The sequence below is a fragment of the Sinohyriopsis cumingii genome, chromosome 7 (genome assembly GCF_028554795.1).
Source record: "Sinohyriopsis cumingii isolate HCF-2022 chromosome 7, ASM2855479v2, whole genome shotgun sequence".
Classification (NCBI taxonomy): Eukaryota; Metazoa; Mollusca; class Bivalvia; order Unionida; family Unionidae; genus Sinohyriopsis; species Sinohyriopsis cumingii.
Genome location: NC_142967.1, coordinates 80891321 through 80912371, shown reverse-complemented (window position 1 = coordinate 80912371; position 21051 = coordinate 80891321). Strand labels below are relative to the sequence as shown.

The following is a 21051-nucleotide window of genomic DNA, read 5'->3' as shown; positions in this document are numbered from 1 at the left end:
ATTCAGATATGTTGGGGAAAGTGTGTAAGCAGCAAGACCATTTCAATTCTGATAAAAGTGTATTGGCAGCTCAGGCTTTCAGATCTGGTAGTGGAGAGATGAAGGTCATGAGTTTGGTATTCCAGCTCATCACAAATAAGTCCACAAAAGGTCGATCCCAAAGGGTGCAAATTCACTGGACCATTCAGTGTGAATTCCATCAAGGCATTGAGCTCACTAGCACACTAAGCCAGCCTGGGATGTGTGGATTTTGTTGACAAGTTCACACCACCTAAGAAAATCACAAACCTAATAATGTGTAATGAGCACTCCTTATGGGGCCAAACCCTACCCATTTCTTGCAAGGAGGTGGGCACCAAAGCCTGTTGTGCTGGCATCTGTGCAGATCATGATTTCCTGCTGTGATAATCAGTTACTTTTGTGGCAACAATGGTAACAGTCACTTTAGTGTTGTGAGAGAAGCTGGTGATGACTCGGATTAATGGTAACAGTCACTTTACTGTTGTGAGAGAAGATGGTGACGACTTGGATTACCAAATTTTGTTCTGAATGCACAAGATTTCCACATACAGGGATTCAAAGAAAAATGTTGACAGAGGCACCAATGGTGGCAATTTTTATGACATATGCTTCTTTGACTCTATGCTTTTTAGCTTGCTCATTTATCTTGGGTAGCTGTTCAGCAGAGACAGTCACCCACACAACCCCAGATCAGAGTAAATACAAGTCACATGCATGGCTTGAATTGTACCCCATGTAATTTATATAACAAAAGTGGTTCAGCCAGATTGAAACACCCCATGAGCTCAATCCTGCAAACTGTCACTGATACATGCAAATAGAGAGCAGAACAATGGCATACACATGTAAAATCAGTCATGCTGTGTTTGAAATTACTGTGAAGGGGTACAGTATCAATAAATAAACATACCAAAGAAAATCACAGAGATGTTCTTAAAACAAGAGATTAATGACTTGATGAAACTTACCTAACCTGTTTATACTATAGACCATATGGCAGTCAGTGAAGATTGCATCAATATGCTTATTGTAAAACAAGTGCAAAATCTTCTGTAACAAAGACAGAGTGAGAATTACAAACCACTCAACTGATGAAAATAAACAAATGAATTCAGAATTTGCAAGGCCCAGAGAAAAAGCATGCTGACAGGGCAAGAGTGAAAGTAATAACTGACAGCTGACAAGATTTGGTACCAATCCCTCTTTCCAAGAGGAGACCACTCTAGTCTGACTTGTGCCTTGGCATGCAGCTGACCTTTAAGCACTTTTGATGCTAGACATCATTTTAGCTCAAGCTCTATCCAAGACACTGACCCTGGGTCATAACACAAAATCAATTTCATACATGGTGTATTTCTGCTATGAATGCATATATACAGTTTTGCAAGAAAATGTCTTTGTAATTAAAATTTTTGTACATGCGACCTTTGATGTAAAATCAGTGGTGGGAGCCAAGAATGACTTTCTCATTTTGATACTTACCCAATGGACAACATGACTATCAAGGTTTTAATTTGTATCCAGCAGCTTTGGATATAACTGACAGATGGAAGGATGGATAGTCAGACAGATGGAGGTATCACACAATTATTTTAAACTATGAAAGACTGGATCTTCAACACAAGGAAAGAAACAATAAAATATAGTCCTTCATTAAAACAAAAATGAAATTTTTAGCAAATTATGTTCTCCAAAAATATCTTATCACATTAACATTAGAAATTTCTTCGTTATCTCCATAATCCAGTCAAACCAATGAAAAAGTATCTCATTCTATATTTGTATAGACAAAGACAGTAACTCTTACAGATTACAGGCCCCTTACATTGCTAAGTGATACTCCATATATACTGGATATCATCTGTTTTAATTTGAGCAATGTACGATACAGGATGCTCATATTGCAGGAAGGTTTGGGAGGTATTTATAATAATGTGACTGAGTGAGCATTTTCTGAGAATGGAGAACATAATTTACTATAAAATTTCCTTTTTCCGACTAACACATTACCCAATCACATTAATGTTAGAATTGGAGAGGAGGAAATGTTAAGCATCCAACCTTTGCCTAAAGGCACTAAATCTCCATCAGATGTACATGCTCATGTGAGAGATAAGAGTGTGCTGACTAAATGACTCCCTTCAGCCAGAACGATAAAACTTATGTCCTATTTCCCTGGATTTTATGGAAGGAAAAACCTCAGGCATCTTGACTCAATAAACCTTGTACACTTTCTATAGATTCAGAGAGTCCATACTGGGTCCTGTAACCATGTCTCTCTCAAAAGATTATTCAATGGGGCTGTAAATCATTTTCTGGTTGACAGTAAAGGGAAGTTCTCTTCCTAGCAGGACAAACACAGTTGTGTCATTAAAACGAATGAACTGTCAGATGAAACTGTAATTAGTTTGAATCCATGAATACAGCAAGGAGCTCATTTTGATCTAATGCCAGGAAGCACATCTTGCATGTTAGTTACTTCAGCAGAACAGTGGATAAAGATTCAAAATAAGAGTAGAGCCATGTCAAAACCCATAATAAATTTCACTTTGGGAACAGGGTTAGCAAGAAAGGTCCAGATAGATCACAGTTGTTTAATAAGTCCAAGAGATCTTTTTTGTAACGAATGTCAAGCAACCCATGATGTATGAATGTGTCAGAAATCACAGAGCAATATCTCTTAATTATTACTGGTTCTAGCTTCTTACTTTCAAAAAGAAAAAGAAAGAAGTTAGCTCGAGAATGGAGGCTGACAGTGGTGTGATATCATTCAAATTACACAAGTAAAAAAAAACCTCACTTTATATGTGCAACTACTCTCTGTGAAATCCTGGACCTTGTCTGACCAAAGGCTAATAAGTAACAACCACCATGCCTAATGGACAAGTAGGATGAGCACCACAGGGGAATTTTCTGTGACCACACTGACCCACACCTTGCTTATACATAGTTGCATTTCCAAGTCATGAAGACGTGAAGAGATTTTTTGTCTCATTTTTTTAAAAAATGTATTCACAAACAGCACACATAAGATAAAGCATGGACAAAGTTTAAGCTTACAAAACAGTCCTTCAGCAAGAAGTAACCTTGTTTGGGTTGTTTTCATGAAATTATACTAGCACAGGACAGAAAATAATAAAATAAAAAAGTCAACTTGGCTAAACAAAGCCATGGACTATAAAAAAATTATCAAAAAAACATGAAGGTTACAAATGCAAACATTAAGGACAATTTTTTTTAGGAAAGCTATCTGAAGCTTGGAACTTTAGAACCTGAGCTCAATAAACGAATATGAAGGAACCAAAAATGGTGTACAACCTGCTTACCACATATAACAGAGAGGAGAGCCATCTGCAAAGAGTGCATGTAGAGGTAGCTGAGACTCATGAGATACACTGCTCTGCTCATGAGATAAACTGCTCATGAGATACACTGCTCATGAGATACACTGCTATACTGAATAGGTTAATGATTTGAAAGAACTCCCTTGCCATGAAAAATGTTTTAAAAGGAGCTCTCTCTGATGCTAGAACAATATAGAACAAGATGGACTAGGTTCATATGGAACTCCATACTATAATGTATGATATGTTGGGAAGGGACAGGTATTGACTTGTCCATATTGACTCTGCACCCTAAACTTCTAATTAGACAGAAAAGAATGTGCATGTTGTCAATCAAAACTGAGCCTACTAAGTGCTTCTGTGGATGTTGTCTAGGTACACACATCCCAGATGAGGATTCATCCAGAAAAGGGTGATGATGGAATCTAATGATACTTATCACTGTCTATACAAATAAGGTGATTTTTTCAAGTCTTTGGATTCTTGAGGTGGCAGAGGTAATTCTGAATCCTGGAGTTAGGGTAGCAGAAATAATTCCTAACATTAACATGACTGGATAATGTATTTGACAGAGAAAGATGATTTTAACCAACCTGTAAGAAAGCCATTCCAAGAAGTGAGTTGACTGCCAGGCGGGTTCTGGGAGGAAGTGGAGCTTTACGAGCCATCCACCAGAATCCAGCAATCATCAAAACTGTACTCTCAGCCTGTAATATAAAGAGAGGGCATGTCTAGACTCATCCATTACACATATATGTGAATAAAGAACAAGAGACATAACTAGATCATCTATAACACAAATATGTGAATTCAAATATCCAGAAGCTACACAGAACTGAAAATATTGTTCATTCGTAAACATTATTTTTTGGTACAAATGTTAAATACTTACATTTGTATTTAAGGTCAATGTTTATATCTATATCAACTATTTCAATGGAAGAAAGGAAAATATGGCATGACATTTGTACTTAAGGTCAATGTTTATATCTATATCAACTATTTCAGTGGAAGAAAGGAAAATATGGCATGACATTTGTACTTAAGGTCAATGTTTATATCTATATCAACTATTTCAGTGGAAGAAAGGAAAATATGGCATGACATTAGTACTTAAGGTCAATGTTTATATCTATATCAACTATTTCAATGGAAGAAAGGAAAATATGGCATGACTTTTTTATGTGCAAATTTCTTAGGATTGCCACCTAATTGATATATGCTTTGTGGTGGGTTTTCTATTGCCATATAATTGCTATGTGCCATGGGTGAGTTTTCTATTGCCACATAATATCTATGTGCCTTGAGGTGAATTTTCCATTGCTATAATTTCTATAGGCCTTGGCGTGAGTTTTCTATTGGCATATATGTGCATTGGGGTGCAATTCTATTGCCATATATTTGCTACAGGCCTTAGGGTGAGTTTTCCATTGCCATATAATTGCTATAGGCCTTGGGGTAAGTTTTCCATTGCCATATAATTGCTACATGCCTTGGGGTGAGTTTTCCATTGCTATCATTGCTATAGGCCTTTGGGGTGAGTTTTCTATTGGCATATATGTGCACTGAGGTGAGTTTTCTATTGCCATATAATTGATATAGGCCTTAGGGTGAGTTTCCCACTGCCAAATAATTGTTATAGGCCTTGGGGTGAGTTTTCCATTGCCATATAATTGCTACATGCCTTGGGGTGAGTTTTCCATTGCCATATAATTGCTACATGCCTTGGGTGAGTTTTCCATTGCTATATAATTGCTATGTACCTTGGGGTGAGTTTTCTATTGCCATATAATTGCTATAGGCCTTGGGGTGAGTTTTCCATTGCCATATAATTGATACAGGCCTTGGGGTGAGTTTTCCATTGCCATATAATTGCTATAGGCCATGGGGTGAGTTTTATAATGTATGTAATTGCAATGAGCCTTCGAGTGAGTTTTTTTAAGCTTATTTTCCCTTTCTTTTACATGCTTGTGAGATGTATATAAAATCCCTTTACCATATGTCTGTGAATAAACTGAACAGTGGTTGGGTTCTCAAAGAAATTTGTCCAGGTTGGAGTGTAGGCCAGGATGTCATCAGGAATCCATTTGTCAGCCATCTTTGGCCAGCTGTTATAGGTCAACCCTGCATCCAGACCTGCCACAAATGCACCTGAAAGATATAGCAGGACTGTGTTAATGTTAAAGATATAGCAGGACTGTGTTAATGTTAAAGATATAGCAGGACTGTGTTAATGTTAAATATATAGCAGGACTGTGTTAATGTTAAAGATATAGCAGGACTGTGTTAATGTTAAAGATATAGCAGGACTGTGTTAATGTTAAAGATATAGCAGGACTGTGTTAAAGATATAGCAGGACTGTGTTAATGTTAAATATATAGCAAGACTGTGTTAATGTTAAAGATATAGCAGGACTGTGTTTATGTTAAATATATAGCAGGGCTGTGTTAATGTTAAATATATAGCAGGACTGTGTTAATGTTAAAGATACAGCAGGGCTGTGTTAATGTTAAATATATAGCAGGACTGTGTTAATGTTAAAGATATAGCAGGACTGTGTTAATGTTAAAGATATAGCAGGACTGTGTTAATGTTAAAGATATAGCAGGACTGTGTTAATGTTAAAGATATAGCAGGACTGTGTTAAAGATATAGCAGGACTGTGTTAATGTTAAATATATAGCAAGACTGTGTTAATGTTAAAGATATAGCAGGACTGTGTTAATGTTAAAGATATAGCAGGACTGTGTTAATGTTAAAGATATAGCAGGACTGTGTTAATGTTAAAGATATAGCAGGACTGTGTTAATGTTAAAGATATAGCAGGACTGTTTTAATGTTAAATATATAGCAAGACTGTGTTAATGTTAAAGATATAGCAGGACTGTGTTAATGTTAAAGATATAGCAGGACTGTGTTAATGTTAAATATATAGCAGGACTGTGTTAATGTTAAATATATAGCAAGACTGTGTTAATGTTAAAGATATAGCAGGACTGTGTTAATGTTAAAGATATAGCAGGACTGTGTTAATGTTAAAGATATAGCAGGACTGTGTTAATGTTAAAGATATAGCAGGACTGTGTTAATGTTAAAGATATAGCAGGACTGTGTTAATGTTAAATATATAGCAAGACTGTGTTAATGTTAAAGATATAGCAGGACTGTGTTAATGTTAAAGATATAGCAGGACTGTGTTAATGTTAAAGATACAGCAGGACTGTGTTAATGTTAAATATATAGCAGGACTGTGTTAATGTTAAAGATATAGCAGGACTGTGTTAATGTTAAATATATAGCAGAACTGTGTTAATGTTAAAGATATAGCAGGACTGTGTTAATGTAAACAATGTAAAGAATGATTGCTGGGGAAACATTCAAGTAATTAACATTTTTTTAAAAATATTCTAAAGACGGCTAAGTGCCCAAGCAATCCAAAACTGCTAAAATAGGTGCATGTTATCAAGTCAATTTTTTTCAGTACTACGTAAGTATATATACATTGGTTTTCTTCAACAGAAATCCTACATGGCCAATTTATTCAGGTCATAAATCATGAAAAAATTTCCAAGTTCTCCAATATTTTTTTTACTTTTTTTTTTCTTTCACAGGATTGTTTATCAGCATTATTAAAACTGTTAACAAAATGTTCTTGCTTTACTATTTAATAATATAAATATGTCACAAGCAAGTCATTTTACATCCTATCTCTACCAATCTCTGTAACCCAGTTTTCAATGACAGATGTAGCACACCTCAGGGCACAATGATATAACATATAATATAACAAATAATGTGACTTAAGTGTGAATGGATACTAATGTATTAGCATCAATGTGGAAAGACTTCAAGCATGAATGGATACTAATGCATTACCATCAATGTGGAAAGACTTCAAGCATGAATGGATACTAATGCATTACCATCAATGTGGAAAGACTTCAAGCATGAATGGATACTAATGCATTAGTATCAATGTGGAAAGACATACGTGTGAATGGATACTAATGTATTAGCATCAATGTGGAAAGACTTCAAGCATGAATGGACACTAATGCATTAGTATCAATGTGGAAAGACATAAGTGTGAATAGGTACTAATGCATTACCATCAATGTGGAAAGACTTCAAGTGTGAATGGATACTAATGCATTACATCAATGTGGAAAGACTTCAAGTGTGAATGGATACTAATGCATTAGCATCAATGTAGATTTTAATAAAATAAATTTTTAGCAGCATTGTTTTTTCACTGAGTTAGATCTATAAAGGGGTACATGCTGCGGAGGTCCAGTGGAGAATAATATTCAACATCAAAACATTATATAAATCACATTTCCTCCTCTAAATTAAGAAGGTTATTACTGAAACACATTTATATCCCTGACTCAAAATTTTAGTATCATATTTGCCCTAATTACCATAAAAAGACACAAAGTAAAACTCCAAAACAAAAAACAAAGGAAAATACTGAAGCAATTCTCTAACAAACCTGAAAAAGCTGTGACAACAATCATGGTCATCAATGGATGACAGAATCGACGCAGGAGAGTAATCTGTTTGGTGTCTGGTACCTGAAAATCATATATTTTCCTTAGTTATAAAGTGATGAATATACATTTGAAGATTAAAACATGAACAATTTCAGTCATTTAGATTGATTTTAAAATTCACTTTGATGATTAAAGTAAACCAGTCTAAACATAGAATAAGATATTTAATAAATAAGCAAGAGGAACCATTCTAGGGTGTGGGGTGTGACTATGGTGAGAAAGTTGCTTTGCAAAGTGAAATTTAAATGATTATGAAAACATTTGATTGCCATTAATTGAAATGGGTGCAAGGTTTGTTTTGCAGTTAGATTTTGTCAGTTACTGACCAGATGCCCTATGAAACAGACTTATTAATACTACCACCTACCATAACTAATTAACAGATCACATGTAACAAAGGATCTATGCTCTAAAATCTCTGCCATAAAGATATGCCGTGTACCTGTGGGAACCCATTGAAAATGTTCCTGACAGGAACTTATGGTTTGATCAGAAAAGATTTAAATGTCATTTTCAATGACAAAAAACTTACTGCAACATTAAAAATCATACATTTACAAACAATGTACATACAATTTATTTCTCCTCAATCAAACAAATCTTGTAATAAGGAATATCATAGCTTATATAATAGTGGGGAAAAAACTAAGGTTAACTACAAGTGTACTAAATACTGGTCAGGACTGTATTTAAGTTATCTGTTTGGAATAAGGTTAACTGCCAGCTTACTAAATATTGGTCAGGACTGTGTTAAGTTATTTGTATGAAATAAGGTTAACTCCCAGCTTACTAAATATTGGTCAGGACTGTGTTTAAATTATTTGTATGAAATAAGGTTAACTCCCAGTGTACTAAATACTGGTCAGGTCTGTATTTAAGTTATGTATTTGGAATAAAGCTTACTAAATATTGGTCAGGACTGTGTTTAAGTTATTTGTATGAAATAAGGTTAACTCCCAACTTACTAAACATTGGTCAGGACTGTATTTAAGTTATTTGTATGAAATAAGGTTAACTCCCAGCTTACTAAATATTGGTCAGGACTGTGTTTAAGTTATTTGTATGAAATTAGGTTAACTCTCAGTGTACTAAATATTGGTCAGGACTGTGTTTAAGTTATTTGTATGAAATAAGGTTAACTCCCAGCATACTAAATACTGGTCAGGACTGTATTTAAGTTATCTGTTTGGAATAAGGTTAACTCCCAGCTTACTTAATATTGGTCAGGACTGTGTTTAAGTTATTTGTATGAAATAAGGTTAACTCCCAGCTTACTAAATATTGGTCAGGACTGTGTTTAAGTTATATGAATGAAATAAGGTTAACTCCCAGCTTTACTAAATATTGGTCAGGACTGTGTTTAAGTTATTTGTATGGAATAAGGTTAAATCCTGGTTTACTTTATACTGGTCAGGACTGTGTTTAAGTTATCTGCATGGAATAAGGTTAACTCCTGGTTTACTATATACTGGTCAGGACTGTGTTTAAGTTATCTGCATGGAATAAGGTTAAATCCTGGTTTACTATATACTGGTCAGGACTGTGTTTAAGTTATCTGCATGGAATAAGGTTAAATCCTGGTTTACTATATACTGGTCAGGACTGTGTTTAAGTTATATGTATGAAATAAGGTTAACTCCCAGCTTTACTAAATATTGGTCAGGACTGTGTTTAAGTTATTTGTATGGAATAAGGTTAACTCCTGGTTTACTATATACTGGTCAGGACTGTGTTTAAGTTATCTGCATGGAATAAGGTTAACTCCTGGTTTACTATATACTGGTCAGGACTGTGTTTAAGTTATCTGCATGGAATAAGGTTAACTCCTGGTTTACTATATACTGGTCAGGACTGTGTTTAAGTTATCTGCATGGAATAAGGTTAACTCCTGGTTTACTATATACTGGTCAGGACTGTGTTTAAGTTATCTGCATGGAATAAGGTTAACTCCTGGTTTACTATATACTGGTCAGGACTGTGTTTAAGTTATCTGCATGGAATAAGGTTAAATCCTGGTTTACTTTATACTGGTCAGGACTGTGTTTAAGTTATCTGCATGGAATAAGGTTAAATCCTGGTTTACTATATACTGGTCAGGACTGTGTTTAAGTTATATGTATGAAATAAGGTTAACTCCCAGCTTTACTAAATATTGGTCAGGACTGTGTTTAAGTTATTTGTATGGAATAAGGTTAACTCCTGGTTTACTATATACTGGTCAGGACTGTGTTTAAGTTATCTGCATGGAATAAGGTTAACTCCTGGTTTACTATATACTGGTCAGGACTGTGTTTAAGTTATCTGCATGGAATAAGGTTAACTCCTGGTTTACTATATACTGGTCAGGACTGTGTTTAAGTTATCTGCATGGAATAAGGTTAACTCCTGGTTTACTATATACTGGTCAGGACTGTGTTTAAGTTATCTGCATGGAATAAGGTTAACTCCTGGTTTACTATATACTGGTCAGGACTGTGTTTAAGTTATCTGCATGGAATAAGGTTAACTCCTGGTTTACTATATACTGGTCAGGACTGTGTTTAAGTTATCTGCATGGAATAAGGTTAAATCCTGGTTTACTATATACTGGTCAGGACTGTGTTTAAGTTATCTGCATGGAATAAGGTTAAATCCTGGTTTACTATATACTGGTCAGGACTGTGTTTAAGTTATATGTATGAAATAAGGTTAACTCCCAGCTTTACTAAATATTGGTCAGGACTGTGTTTAAGTTATTTGTATGGAATAAGGTTAACTCCTGGTTTACTATATACTGGTCAGGACTGTGTTTAAGTTATCTGCATGGAATAAGGTTAACTCCTGGTTTACTATATACTGGTCAGGACTGTGTTTAAGTTATCTGCATGGAATAAGGTTAACTCCTGGTTTACTATATACTGGTCAGGACTGTGTTTAAGTTATCTGCATGGAATAAGGTTAACTCCTGGTTTACTATATACTGGTCAGGACTGTGTTTAAGTTATCTGCATGGAATAAGGTTAACTCCTGGTTTACTATATACTGGTCAGGACTGTGTTTAAGTTATCTGCATGGAATAAGGTTAACTCCTGGTTTACTATATACTGGTCAGGACTGTGTTTAAGTTATCTGCATGGAATAAGGTTAACTCCTGGTTTACTATATACTGGTCAGGACTGTGTTTAAGTTATCTGTATGGAATAAGGTTAACTCCTGGTTTACTATATACTGGTCAGGACTGTGTTTAAGTTATCTGCATGGAATAAGGTTAACTCCTGGTTTACTATATACTGGTCAGGACTGTGTTTAAGTTATCTGCATGGAATAAGGTTAACTCCTGGTTTACTATATACTGGTCAGGACTGTGTTTAAGTTATCTGCATGGAATAAGGTTAACTCCTGGTTTACTAAATACTGGTCAGGACTGTGTTTAAGTTATTTGCATGGAATAAGGTTAACTCCTGGTTTACTATATACTGGTCAGGACTGTGTTTAAGTTATCTGCATGGAATAAGGTTAACTCCTGGTTTACTAAATACTGGTCAGGACTGTGTTTAAGTTATTTGCATGGAATAAGGTTAACTCCTGGTTTACTATATACTGATCAGGACTGTGTTTAAGTTATCTGCATGGAATAAGGTTAACTCCTGGTTTACTATATACTGGTCAGGACTGTGTTTAAGTTATCTGCATGGAATAAGGTTAACTCCTGGTTTACTATATACTGGTCAGGACTGTGTTTAAGTTATCTGCATGGAATAAGGTTAACTCCTGGTTTACTATATACTGGTCAGGACTGTGTTTAAGTTATCTGTGTGGAGTAAGACTAAGGTAAAGTATCAGGTGATATTGGTACTATTTCATCCTGAACTTCCCCCATTTTGCCAGGTGGGAAAAGTGACTCCTTATTTTGGGGGTCTAGGTTGGTCTCTGGTGTAAGTACTCCTATATGTGCATTAAATTCAATTCTCATTAGTCTAGCTTATCTAATCTGACCTTTACAGACAAAGATTTGCTAGGCTATAACCAATCATTAAATAATAAATAAATTAAAAAATGTCCAAGCACTAAATTGAAGCCATATACAAACTTTGTCTTCAATTGAAACTCAGCTCTGACAGTAATACAACTGTACACTTGATGATGAAAAAAGCTCAAAATTTTCTTATCAAAGTTTTATTAATGGTATTCTCTGTACATAGCTTGGGTGTGTTCAGTAACAAGACTTTTGCATTATTGGTTCAGAAGTATTTGTACATGACTAAACAATCAGTCCTCTCATGGGCATGAGCATGTTCAACGAGTAGACAAATGCTCATTTCAAGATGGTACAGCATATAATTTTGTGATTTTAAACTATGCTCTTCCAAGATTAACAAATAAACATAAATTGCTTTTAAAATGTACATTTAATCCACAATGTCAGTTATATTGGTCAAACCACAAGTCAGGTGTCTGACAGTCAAAGTAATTAGACCACATATCCAGGTTCTACAAGTCAGTGTTTAAATGTCTCAGATGACCAGTTTGTCTGCAAGTTAAACAACAGTTGCATGTACTGCTTACAGTAAGTTACTTCCCTTGGCTGTTGACTTGTTCCACCAGGCACCATTCACTGACAGCCTGTACAGTAGGACTGTTAGTTGTTGCCACCAAGCACCATTCACTGGCAACCTGTACAGTAGGACTGTTAGCTGTGGCCACCAAGCACCATTCACTGGCAAACTGTACAGTAGGGCATTTCACCTACCACTAGTCTGATGGCACCTAATTTAAACAGTGTTCCAGCCAGATAAATATACAGGGGAACTCACCCACTCTGTCCGTCTGCCCTTAGTGCTCACCCCAATTCCATCTCTGCCACCCCATCTCCAATATTCAAAGCTCCTCCTCTCTATCTCTCTCTATAGCATTCAAATACAATGCATATTATTAGTGTTATTTTGTTTGATTTTATTCCCAAAGGAGATCATGCTATGTTATTAATCATTGGCTGTCGGTCCTTAAGTTGCAAAAAATGCCCCTTTGGTCATTAAGAGTGCCCATATCACCAAAGGTGCCCCTCCTGTCCTCCTTCCCCTTTGCAAGAAATTCCTAGTTGAAGCACCAATAATGCAAACACATGAACAAATCAGCTGCTTATTTATTAAGAAGAATAATAGCCCTTACCTTAAGTGGTGTCAGCAGGTGACAGAGGCCTCCCCAGAGGAAAAGTGCATACAAGAAGAATGCAGAGCCAAGATGTACTGCCAGCCTATACTGACTGACCCTCGGGATGTTGGTAGATTGGGTTTGTTCCTGTAGTCCACTCTTTACCATGTACCAGCCCATGAAACCCTGTTTAAGTCAGACAATACTGATTTATGGTGTATTGCTACCATATTTACCATATATATTGGGACATGATAAAATAATATTTTTTCTTCCTGTCCCAGAATTTATGGTGAAACTTTTTTTTAACCTATGTCACATGTCCCAAGACATAAGAAACGATATAAATTTGTGTTTAATTTATCCCTCCCTCCTGTAAATTGCAATAAAATAAACAAAATGCTTATCTGATAATAAGATGATAGAAACTAACCTTGTATTGTTATCATTTATTCCTCTTTTTTTCATCATGAGCATTAAAGAATAAAATAACCCACAAACTCTGTATATGTAACATAGGCATATACTAAAGCGTGTATTGCTTACACCCAATAACACACAACACATTGTTTATTGATGTGAACAATGTGAAACAAATTGTGTTTGGTTATACTGAAAGCTTTTAAAATGTTATCTGACTGAAAACAGGATCCAACAAAATCGCAAACAAGAGGGAAATAATCCACCGATTGCCTGAAGACCTGTACCTTTCACACATAACATAGTGTTAGGTGCAAAATAACCAAGATTGAATTATATCCAGGTCAACTATATGACAGTATTTTGCAAATAAAAATCATTATTTGAAAATACATTCACTTGAGTGCAAGTGACAATCTGTTCGCTAGCATGGGTTACAAAAAGTATTATTAAACAAGTTATTGCTGTATATACTATTTACCTGCAAACATCAATGCCCATTTGTATTAAATATAACTACTGATGCCAAGCAAATAGAAGATCTGGTGGTGAATTAACACAACAGGTAGTGAGCAGTAAACTTATTGTTTGCACTTACTGACAGGACATCAAAGGCAAATATTATTTGTATTACAAAGCAAGCTGACCTTGGAAACTGACATTAGATACTTTGAAGACTTGTTGAGAAAAAAGTCAGCCAGTTGAGGGATCAAGGTACTCAAAAGGAAATTGTGTCTGACTTGGCACCAGACCCTGAAAACACACCACTTTCCCTCATAAGCCATTAGAGTGCAAGAGCCTTCTTGCTCACAAGATTCTCTCCACAATCAAAGGTCTACATTCTCTTGCAAGAGCCAGACATGAAGGAGAAGATGATCCAGGCAGGGGTGTTTGAGAAGATTCAGTTCAGTCATAATCTGCCAGAATAGGTCTATTGCTAGATCAAGTAGATCGTTGACTCAGGACTTGTTTTATCTGAGATTAGCTATCATAATTATCTTGCAATTCTGACCTCAATTTCTGTATTATTTTTGGACTTGGGTGGGGAGGCATGGGGTAGGCAAAGGCCAATAACACAACTTAACTGATTAACAGTGCATCCACAGACCAAGTTTCTGGATCCATCTTGTCACAAAAAGTAGCTGATCATCGGATACTTACAAAGTAAACAAATTTTATGAAAAACCAATGAATGGACTATTCTGTATGAATAACCTTACCCTTCCTGGAGATAATGTCATCTAGGACAATGAGTCTGCAGGGAATATGTCTGCCTTTTACGCTTATCTCAAGTTGGCAACACCAACAGAGAAACTGTAAAACCAGCATGTCCATGTCGAGAGATTTAACTGATTTAACTCCTGCTTAAGGAGTTAAATCAGTTCTTCCAGAATTAAAAGGTGTTTAAGATAGCCTTCATTTTGATGAGACTGATGTGAAAAAGCCTGGTCCCAACCTGCCAATGACCATATCAAAGTCTGGCCACAAGTGGAACCCCCAGTCAGATGTACTAGCATATGGGCATACAATTGCTTCCAGTTGGGGCTTCTCCATAGGAATTCCTGTCCAGAACCAACAATGGTTGTGCCACTGACACAGAAAAGATTTTACCTTGTTCATGATATTGACCGTTTTGTCAAATGACCTCTAAAAACAAGAATGACCGTGACCTTATTTGATGCAACAATATTAAAATGTGCAGATCAGTACGTAACCTGGCAGAACATTTTGAATGTCCTGGCTTGCGACTCTCTCTCTCTCTCCTACATTTTTTCTCAATCTAACTTTAAGCTTTACATTTTCTGAGTCTTATAAAGTTTAATTTTATTATTTTTATTTTTTTTATTCTAGCATTATCCATCATATGCCATAAACAAGATATAATCACACTGCTCTCAATGTAGATGTAAATTCACATTATGTCAGTGAAGCTTGCAAATATGTTGCACTTAACTCAACGTAGATGTTAATCCACATTATGTCAGTGAAGCTTGCAAATATGTTACACTTAACTCAATGTAAAATACTGATGAGACTAATAATAAAATAAGAAAAATGTAATTATTACTAATATTACATGAAGATTGCACAGGTTAACTTGTATCTGTTATAATAATTAGATAACTGACAAATGCTGATTGAGAAAGACAAAGTATTGTCATTTAAAATGAACATTACTGTCAAATGACTTTTTTCATGGTGTACCAGTTTTTGGGGATTTTGTGGTTGCTACAAGTCATGATATTAAAGATACAACAAACAATAATCCTACTATAGACAGAACATGGCCCATAAATTTAAATACAGATTAAAGTCTAACTTTTTACAAAACCATAGAAATGTATGACCACAAAGATAAATTAATTCACACTACATCAAAACATGAAACAAAACTCTGCCGTAAATAAGGAAATTTTTAAAGATATTTTTACCTGGAATCCAATGAATGCTGCGTAGATGGCAAGTCTGGGTTTCATGGCCTTGGAGATCCATCCCTTCTTCAAGAAGTATGCTGCCGGTAACAAGAAAACAAGGCCTACAGCTCTACCCCACATGCGATGGGCATACTCCATATAGTAGATAAACTTAAAGTCAGGAAGGGTCATTTCTCTATGGCTGCTCGTGCTGAAATTGTGTAAAATGAAATCCATCTAGCAACATATATAAAAGCCTCTAAAGCTAGACCCCAAAAATCCTGGGGTGGGTGGGGGTTAGAAAACTACTGAACTTTAAGTAAGAGCCAAATATATGCGGACAACATTTGATACAAAGTTTATTATCAGCATTTGTTTTATTTGGGAATGCTTGTTTAGGTACTTGGCCCTGATAATGGTGCCCAAAAGTGTTATAATAATGCAAAAATGTGAAAACATGTAGCAACTTCTTTGTACTGGTTGCACTCCCTCTGAGCATTTATTTAATGAATATTTATAAAACTGACTTGAAGATGATGAGAAAAACAATGCATTGACAAAGCTGTACATATAACTTGTTACACAAGTGGATATGGGCACAAACAAGCATAATAAAACAGAATATTTCATTTCACAGCATTTTTAACTGAAGCCTTTTGTGAAACTTGACATATAACACGTGTACATAACTGGACACTGTCATATGTAGAACATACAAAAGATTAACTTTTTCCTACTTAAAAATTCTGAAAACATTTTATTATTTAATCTGATCTGTGCTATTTACCTGTATTCAATGGTCAGTATTTAGTAAACATGTGAAAAAAAACAATATTATACCTTAATTAACAATATTTTATTTAAAAACTACATTTGTTACACATTTAACTCTGACACCAAATCCCAACTATGATGCCAATGATCTATAAATATTCAAATAAATTAAAACAAAATGTTACATGTTATACTGGAAAATCCAGAACTTCGTAAACAATGTAAATATAAACAAAATAAATAAATGAATAAATGGGTGAAGGGAAAATATATGTCTTGTCAAAATGTTCTGTACATAACTGAAATAATGAATTTTCATGTCCTTAGTTATTAGCATTACCAAAAACAATAATCCAGAAGATATAGTCAAAGCAGTATTGTCTGCACACGGATAAATTTTGCTGCATCAAGTACAAGTACAAAAGCCATTACTAAATCCTAAATTAAATGCAGCTCTGATATAAAGTGATTAATGTTTTAACTATGTAGCATTTGTTATGACTCTATTGTCGTAAACAAAGTAATGGAAAGAAGCAACACCAACAAGATTTGTAAAACTTAAAAATTATTTAATTCATTAAGTTATATAATGAAAGTTTAAGAAGAACTTACAATATTGTAAATTAAATCCAACATGATCCTAAAAATTTCTATCACAAGTCCAGAAGAACAGTGTTCCATATGAGTTTCAGATCCCAAATGTGCCAATGTACCAATACCCCTGAATATGCTGAAGTGCCAACAATCTTAATGTATCACAACGGCATTATCCAAAACTTCTTTGAACGATTTCAAGTAATCCCAGAATAATATTTTAGTCCAAAATCAGTGAGCACTTTATAGTTCCATGAATAATCCAAACAAATGAGTCCTCTCAAAGTATATCTAAACACAACACTAAACACATCTGCAAACTGATATTAAAACAAGAACACAGGAAATAGGAATGAATTAATTGTCCACTTCTTTGTCATATATACACCATATGGCTCTCTGTCGCAATATTTTCCTACTTGATCAATGTTGCAATATCTCCCATGTGACATATTTCACAATACATCCCCACATCACAATGGAACCCACATGAGTTAATCATCCAAAGGGAAATTACCCAAAACTTGTAAACAGGTTCATTATTGCTCAGGGTAATCAACAGACATGGACCAAAAGTAATGACACAATACAGATATACATAACACAATGTGTTAACAATGGGACAATGTAAAGTAATTCATGTCTTAACAATGGAATAATGTAAACTGCTTAATGTTTTAGCAATGGAACAATTCAAAGTGATTATTGTTTTGCTCTGACTTGGCCAATAAAAAAGGAGGAATTCATAGGGAAGTCCTTATTGAATCCACTTACTATTTGTATTCTGGGAACTGCTGATAGCGTTTGAACTCCTCCTCCCACTCTTGCTCATTCTGAGGTGGCTTCATATCCTTTAGAAGACGCCAATCGACCATTGACAGACCTGACTCTGTTAATCTGCAGGTACATAGAATATCTCCAAAATTCACTTACAAATGAAAGCAATAAATGTTAACTATGTTTACATCACTTAAAATGACTGCTACCACAAAACAATTTAATGTTATCAAAAAACATCAAGCCAGACTTATTTAAATTCAAACAATAGCCATGGACTGCCATTAGGGTCTAATGCTATGGAGCTAAACCAATCCAACTCAAACCAGACCAATTTAAATACATACTACGGTCATTTATTGCCATTAGCACTGGCTGCTAAGGAGCTAAAACAACCCAACTCAAACCAGACCAATTTAAATACATACTATGGTCATTAACTGCCATTAGCACTGGCTGCTAAGGAGCTAAAACAACCCAACTCAAACCAGACCAATTTGAATCTAATGACTGCCATTAGGGTCTACTGCTATGGAGCTAAACCAATCCAACTCAAACCAGACTAATTTAAATACATACTATAGTCATTAACTGCCATTAGCACTGGCAGCTAAGAAGCTAAGCCAACCCAGCTCAAACAAAACTAATTTGAATCTACTGATTGGCATTAGGGACAACTGCTATGGAACTAAACCAACTGAACTAAGACAATTTTTAAAACTGTACAACAGTCTAAATTATTGGATGAATGATCTTTTGATTTTACGAACATCAGTTTAATTCCTCCCACTCATGGTGCCAAATCAAAGTAATCATCAACCAATGAAGATCTGTTTCACAAAATCAGACTGCACTACAAAGATAAAAGAAAACTGATACTTTAAATTTCTACAATACAAGAAAGTGGTAGTTCAGATGGTAAGGCACCTGGCTTGTAATCCAAGGTCTGCTTGCCTCAGTGTGTACTTGGGAACAACAATAAGCTACAATTATCCTGGCATCGTATAACCAATAACATGTTGAAAGTGTTGTTAAAACCAATAAACAATTATCAACAAGAGGGATGGGTTAATGTAGTTACATTCTAGAAATGCATCAAGCTTGAATAAGAATGTAATATATTCTAACCATATTTTATAAAGAGTTCATATACATTATTTGTATCCTCAAGGTTTTCTTGTTTAAGGAGAGGTATATAATACTAATTTTAAATGTCTATCTGCATGGTGCATTCCAAATGTGAGGTCAAATTTGAGAAAAACATTAATCTCTTGTTTTATTTCCATAATTATTCAGGTAATCTAAGCTAACTACCTCTATGTTCTTCCTTACTGGCTCTGATGCTTTTAGTCCTTGAATCATTCATATCTACACATTTATTTTAAAGAAACAATATTAATGAAGATATCAAGGACAAACTGCCAAGATAAACAATCATGTTTTTATGTCCTGAATATACATATTTATAAATGTTGAAGTAAGACCTATCCCATCAAACACATTTATTTGTTCCCTTAATACAGCATATTAAATGTTTTTTAATTTTTGTATCTTTTTTTAGATATTCTAATCTTCAATGAATCATTTTATTGTACCGTTTTTATATTTATAGGTTACTGCATTTTTAATGGAAAATATGAACACGTTTTTTTTTTTATACTAATATTGCATGACCTTTGGGAGTGAAGTATTAGTCTGAAAAAACAAGTTCATATATTCCCATACACATGCAGTAACCATTTTATTATATACTCATTTCATTTTCCTACATAAGGCTTAATAATAAAGAAATACACTATGAGAAACAAAGTAACTGAATTTATGCTGTATTCCAAAACATATACACAACCATGGAGTTATCAATACACAATAACAATATTAATGCACACATAGCACCACCCTGCAACCTTTGAACTTTACTGCATGCTCAACATTAGTTTCTAAAAAATCTCATTTTGGTCTACTTAAACTTGAAATTTGTAGTCATATTTTGAATGAATGCACATCAAAAAATCTTTTGCAGTTGGTCTACAATTGATGAGTTTTGTTTTTCTTTTCTGTTAATCCAACTCAATCCTGCTTTTCTGCTTATGATGGACTGGATTTATTGGGTCAATTCAGTGCAGTAAAGTGAATGTGATTTCAGTTGGAAATGCAGTCGAAATTACAGTACAATTTCAGTGTGTATCATGTTTTCCATGACATGAGTGATGTCACTCAAAATAGCAGAACTAACTAAGAAAGTAAATTTTGAGAAAATTCAAGATGTATAAATCTAAGTATATTAAATTACTATTTTTATTACCAACTAAAGAAGATATATGTTTATGTCATGTCACTTGCATGCTTGCTGTTAGAAAGACCCCAGCTATGACCTGTATCATACAGTGTGTGTCTTCTATTACTAGCCTAACATTGTATCAAAACAGTTAAATGGGCTAAATTGCAAAGCATATGTTATGTGACCATCCATTTAGCCAGTGGAAATAATACTTTTTTGGCATCTCGGCTTATTGGCTCTGAGAATCTTAGGTTTCTAACAAAACGTTCAGTTGCAATTCTGTGTTGAATTTAGTGTTTTGAATGACTTGTAAAATGGTAAGTCTCTGATAGATATGCAATAGCTCTTGGCCTCAGTATGCTTTTCTATGCTATTTTTATGTACCCCAGAGAGTACTGGTTTTAGTCTGAACCATTCCAGTTATGAAAAGTTACAAACATTTCTCCTAATTAACTGTTTAAATGATCAGAATGGTATTTTCAATACTGCATCTCTCGGGTTTGTTGTGGACATTAACAATATCAGGTTCATTCATTTGCTTGTTTTAAAGTTTAATTTGTGACTCAGTAAATTTGTCCACATCATTCACTGTATCATCTCTACTTTCAAACAAACGAAACAGTTTCTTTAGTTCATCCACAAACAAATCCAATAAACTAGCACCCAAAGAGTCTACAACATGAGTGTACAAGGTTTGTTTACAAAGTAATAATACACTATACTATTTTTTGATGCATGCATT

The 21051-nt window shown here is 34.7% G+C and overlaps 1 protein-coding gene across 2 annotated transcripts in view; it reads right to left on the bottom strand.

Annotated features, from left to right (window-relative positions):
- The window catches only part of LOC149795616 (heme A synthase COX15-like), a 37013-nt gene that overhangs the window by 8350 nt on the left and 7612 nt on the right, over positions 1-21051 (bottom strand). For both annotated transcript variants that reach the window (XM_089965445.1, XM_089965446.1), the window contains exons 4-9: positions 18026-18148; positions 15902-16094; positions 13068-13235; positions 7859-7940; positions 5362-5516; positions 3959-4072 (exon numbers count right to left, since the gene is read on the bottom strand). In XM_089965445.1, coding sequence (XP_089821571.1) covers positions 3959-4072; positions 5362-5516; positions 7859-7940; positions 13068-13235; positions 15902-16094; positions 18026-18148 — 835 coding nt within the window. The remainder of the gene's footprint in view (positions 1-3958; positions 4073-5361; positions 5517-7858; positions 7941-13067; positions 13236-15901; positions 16095-18025; positions 18149-21051) is intronic.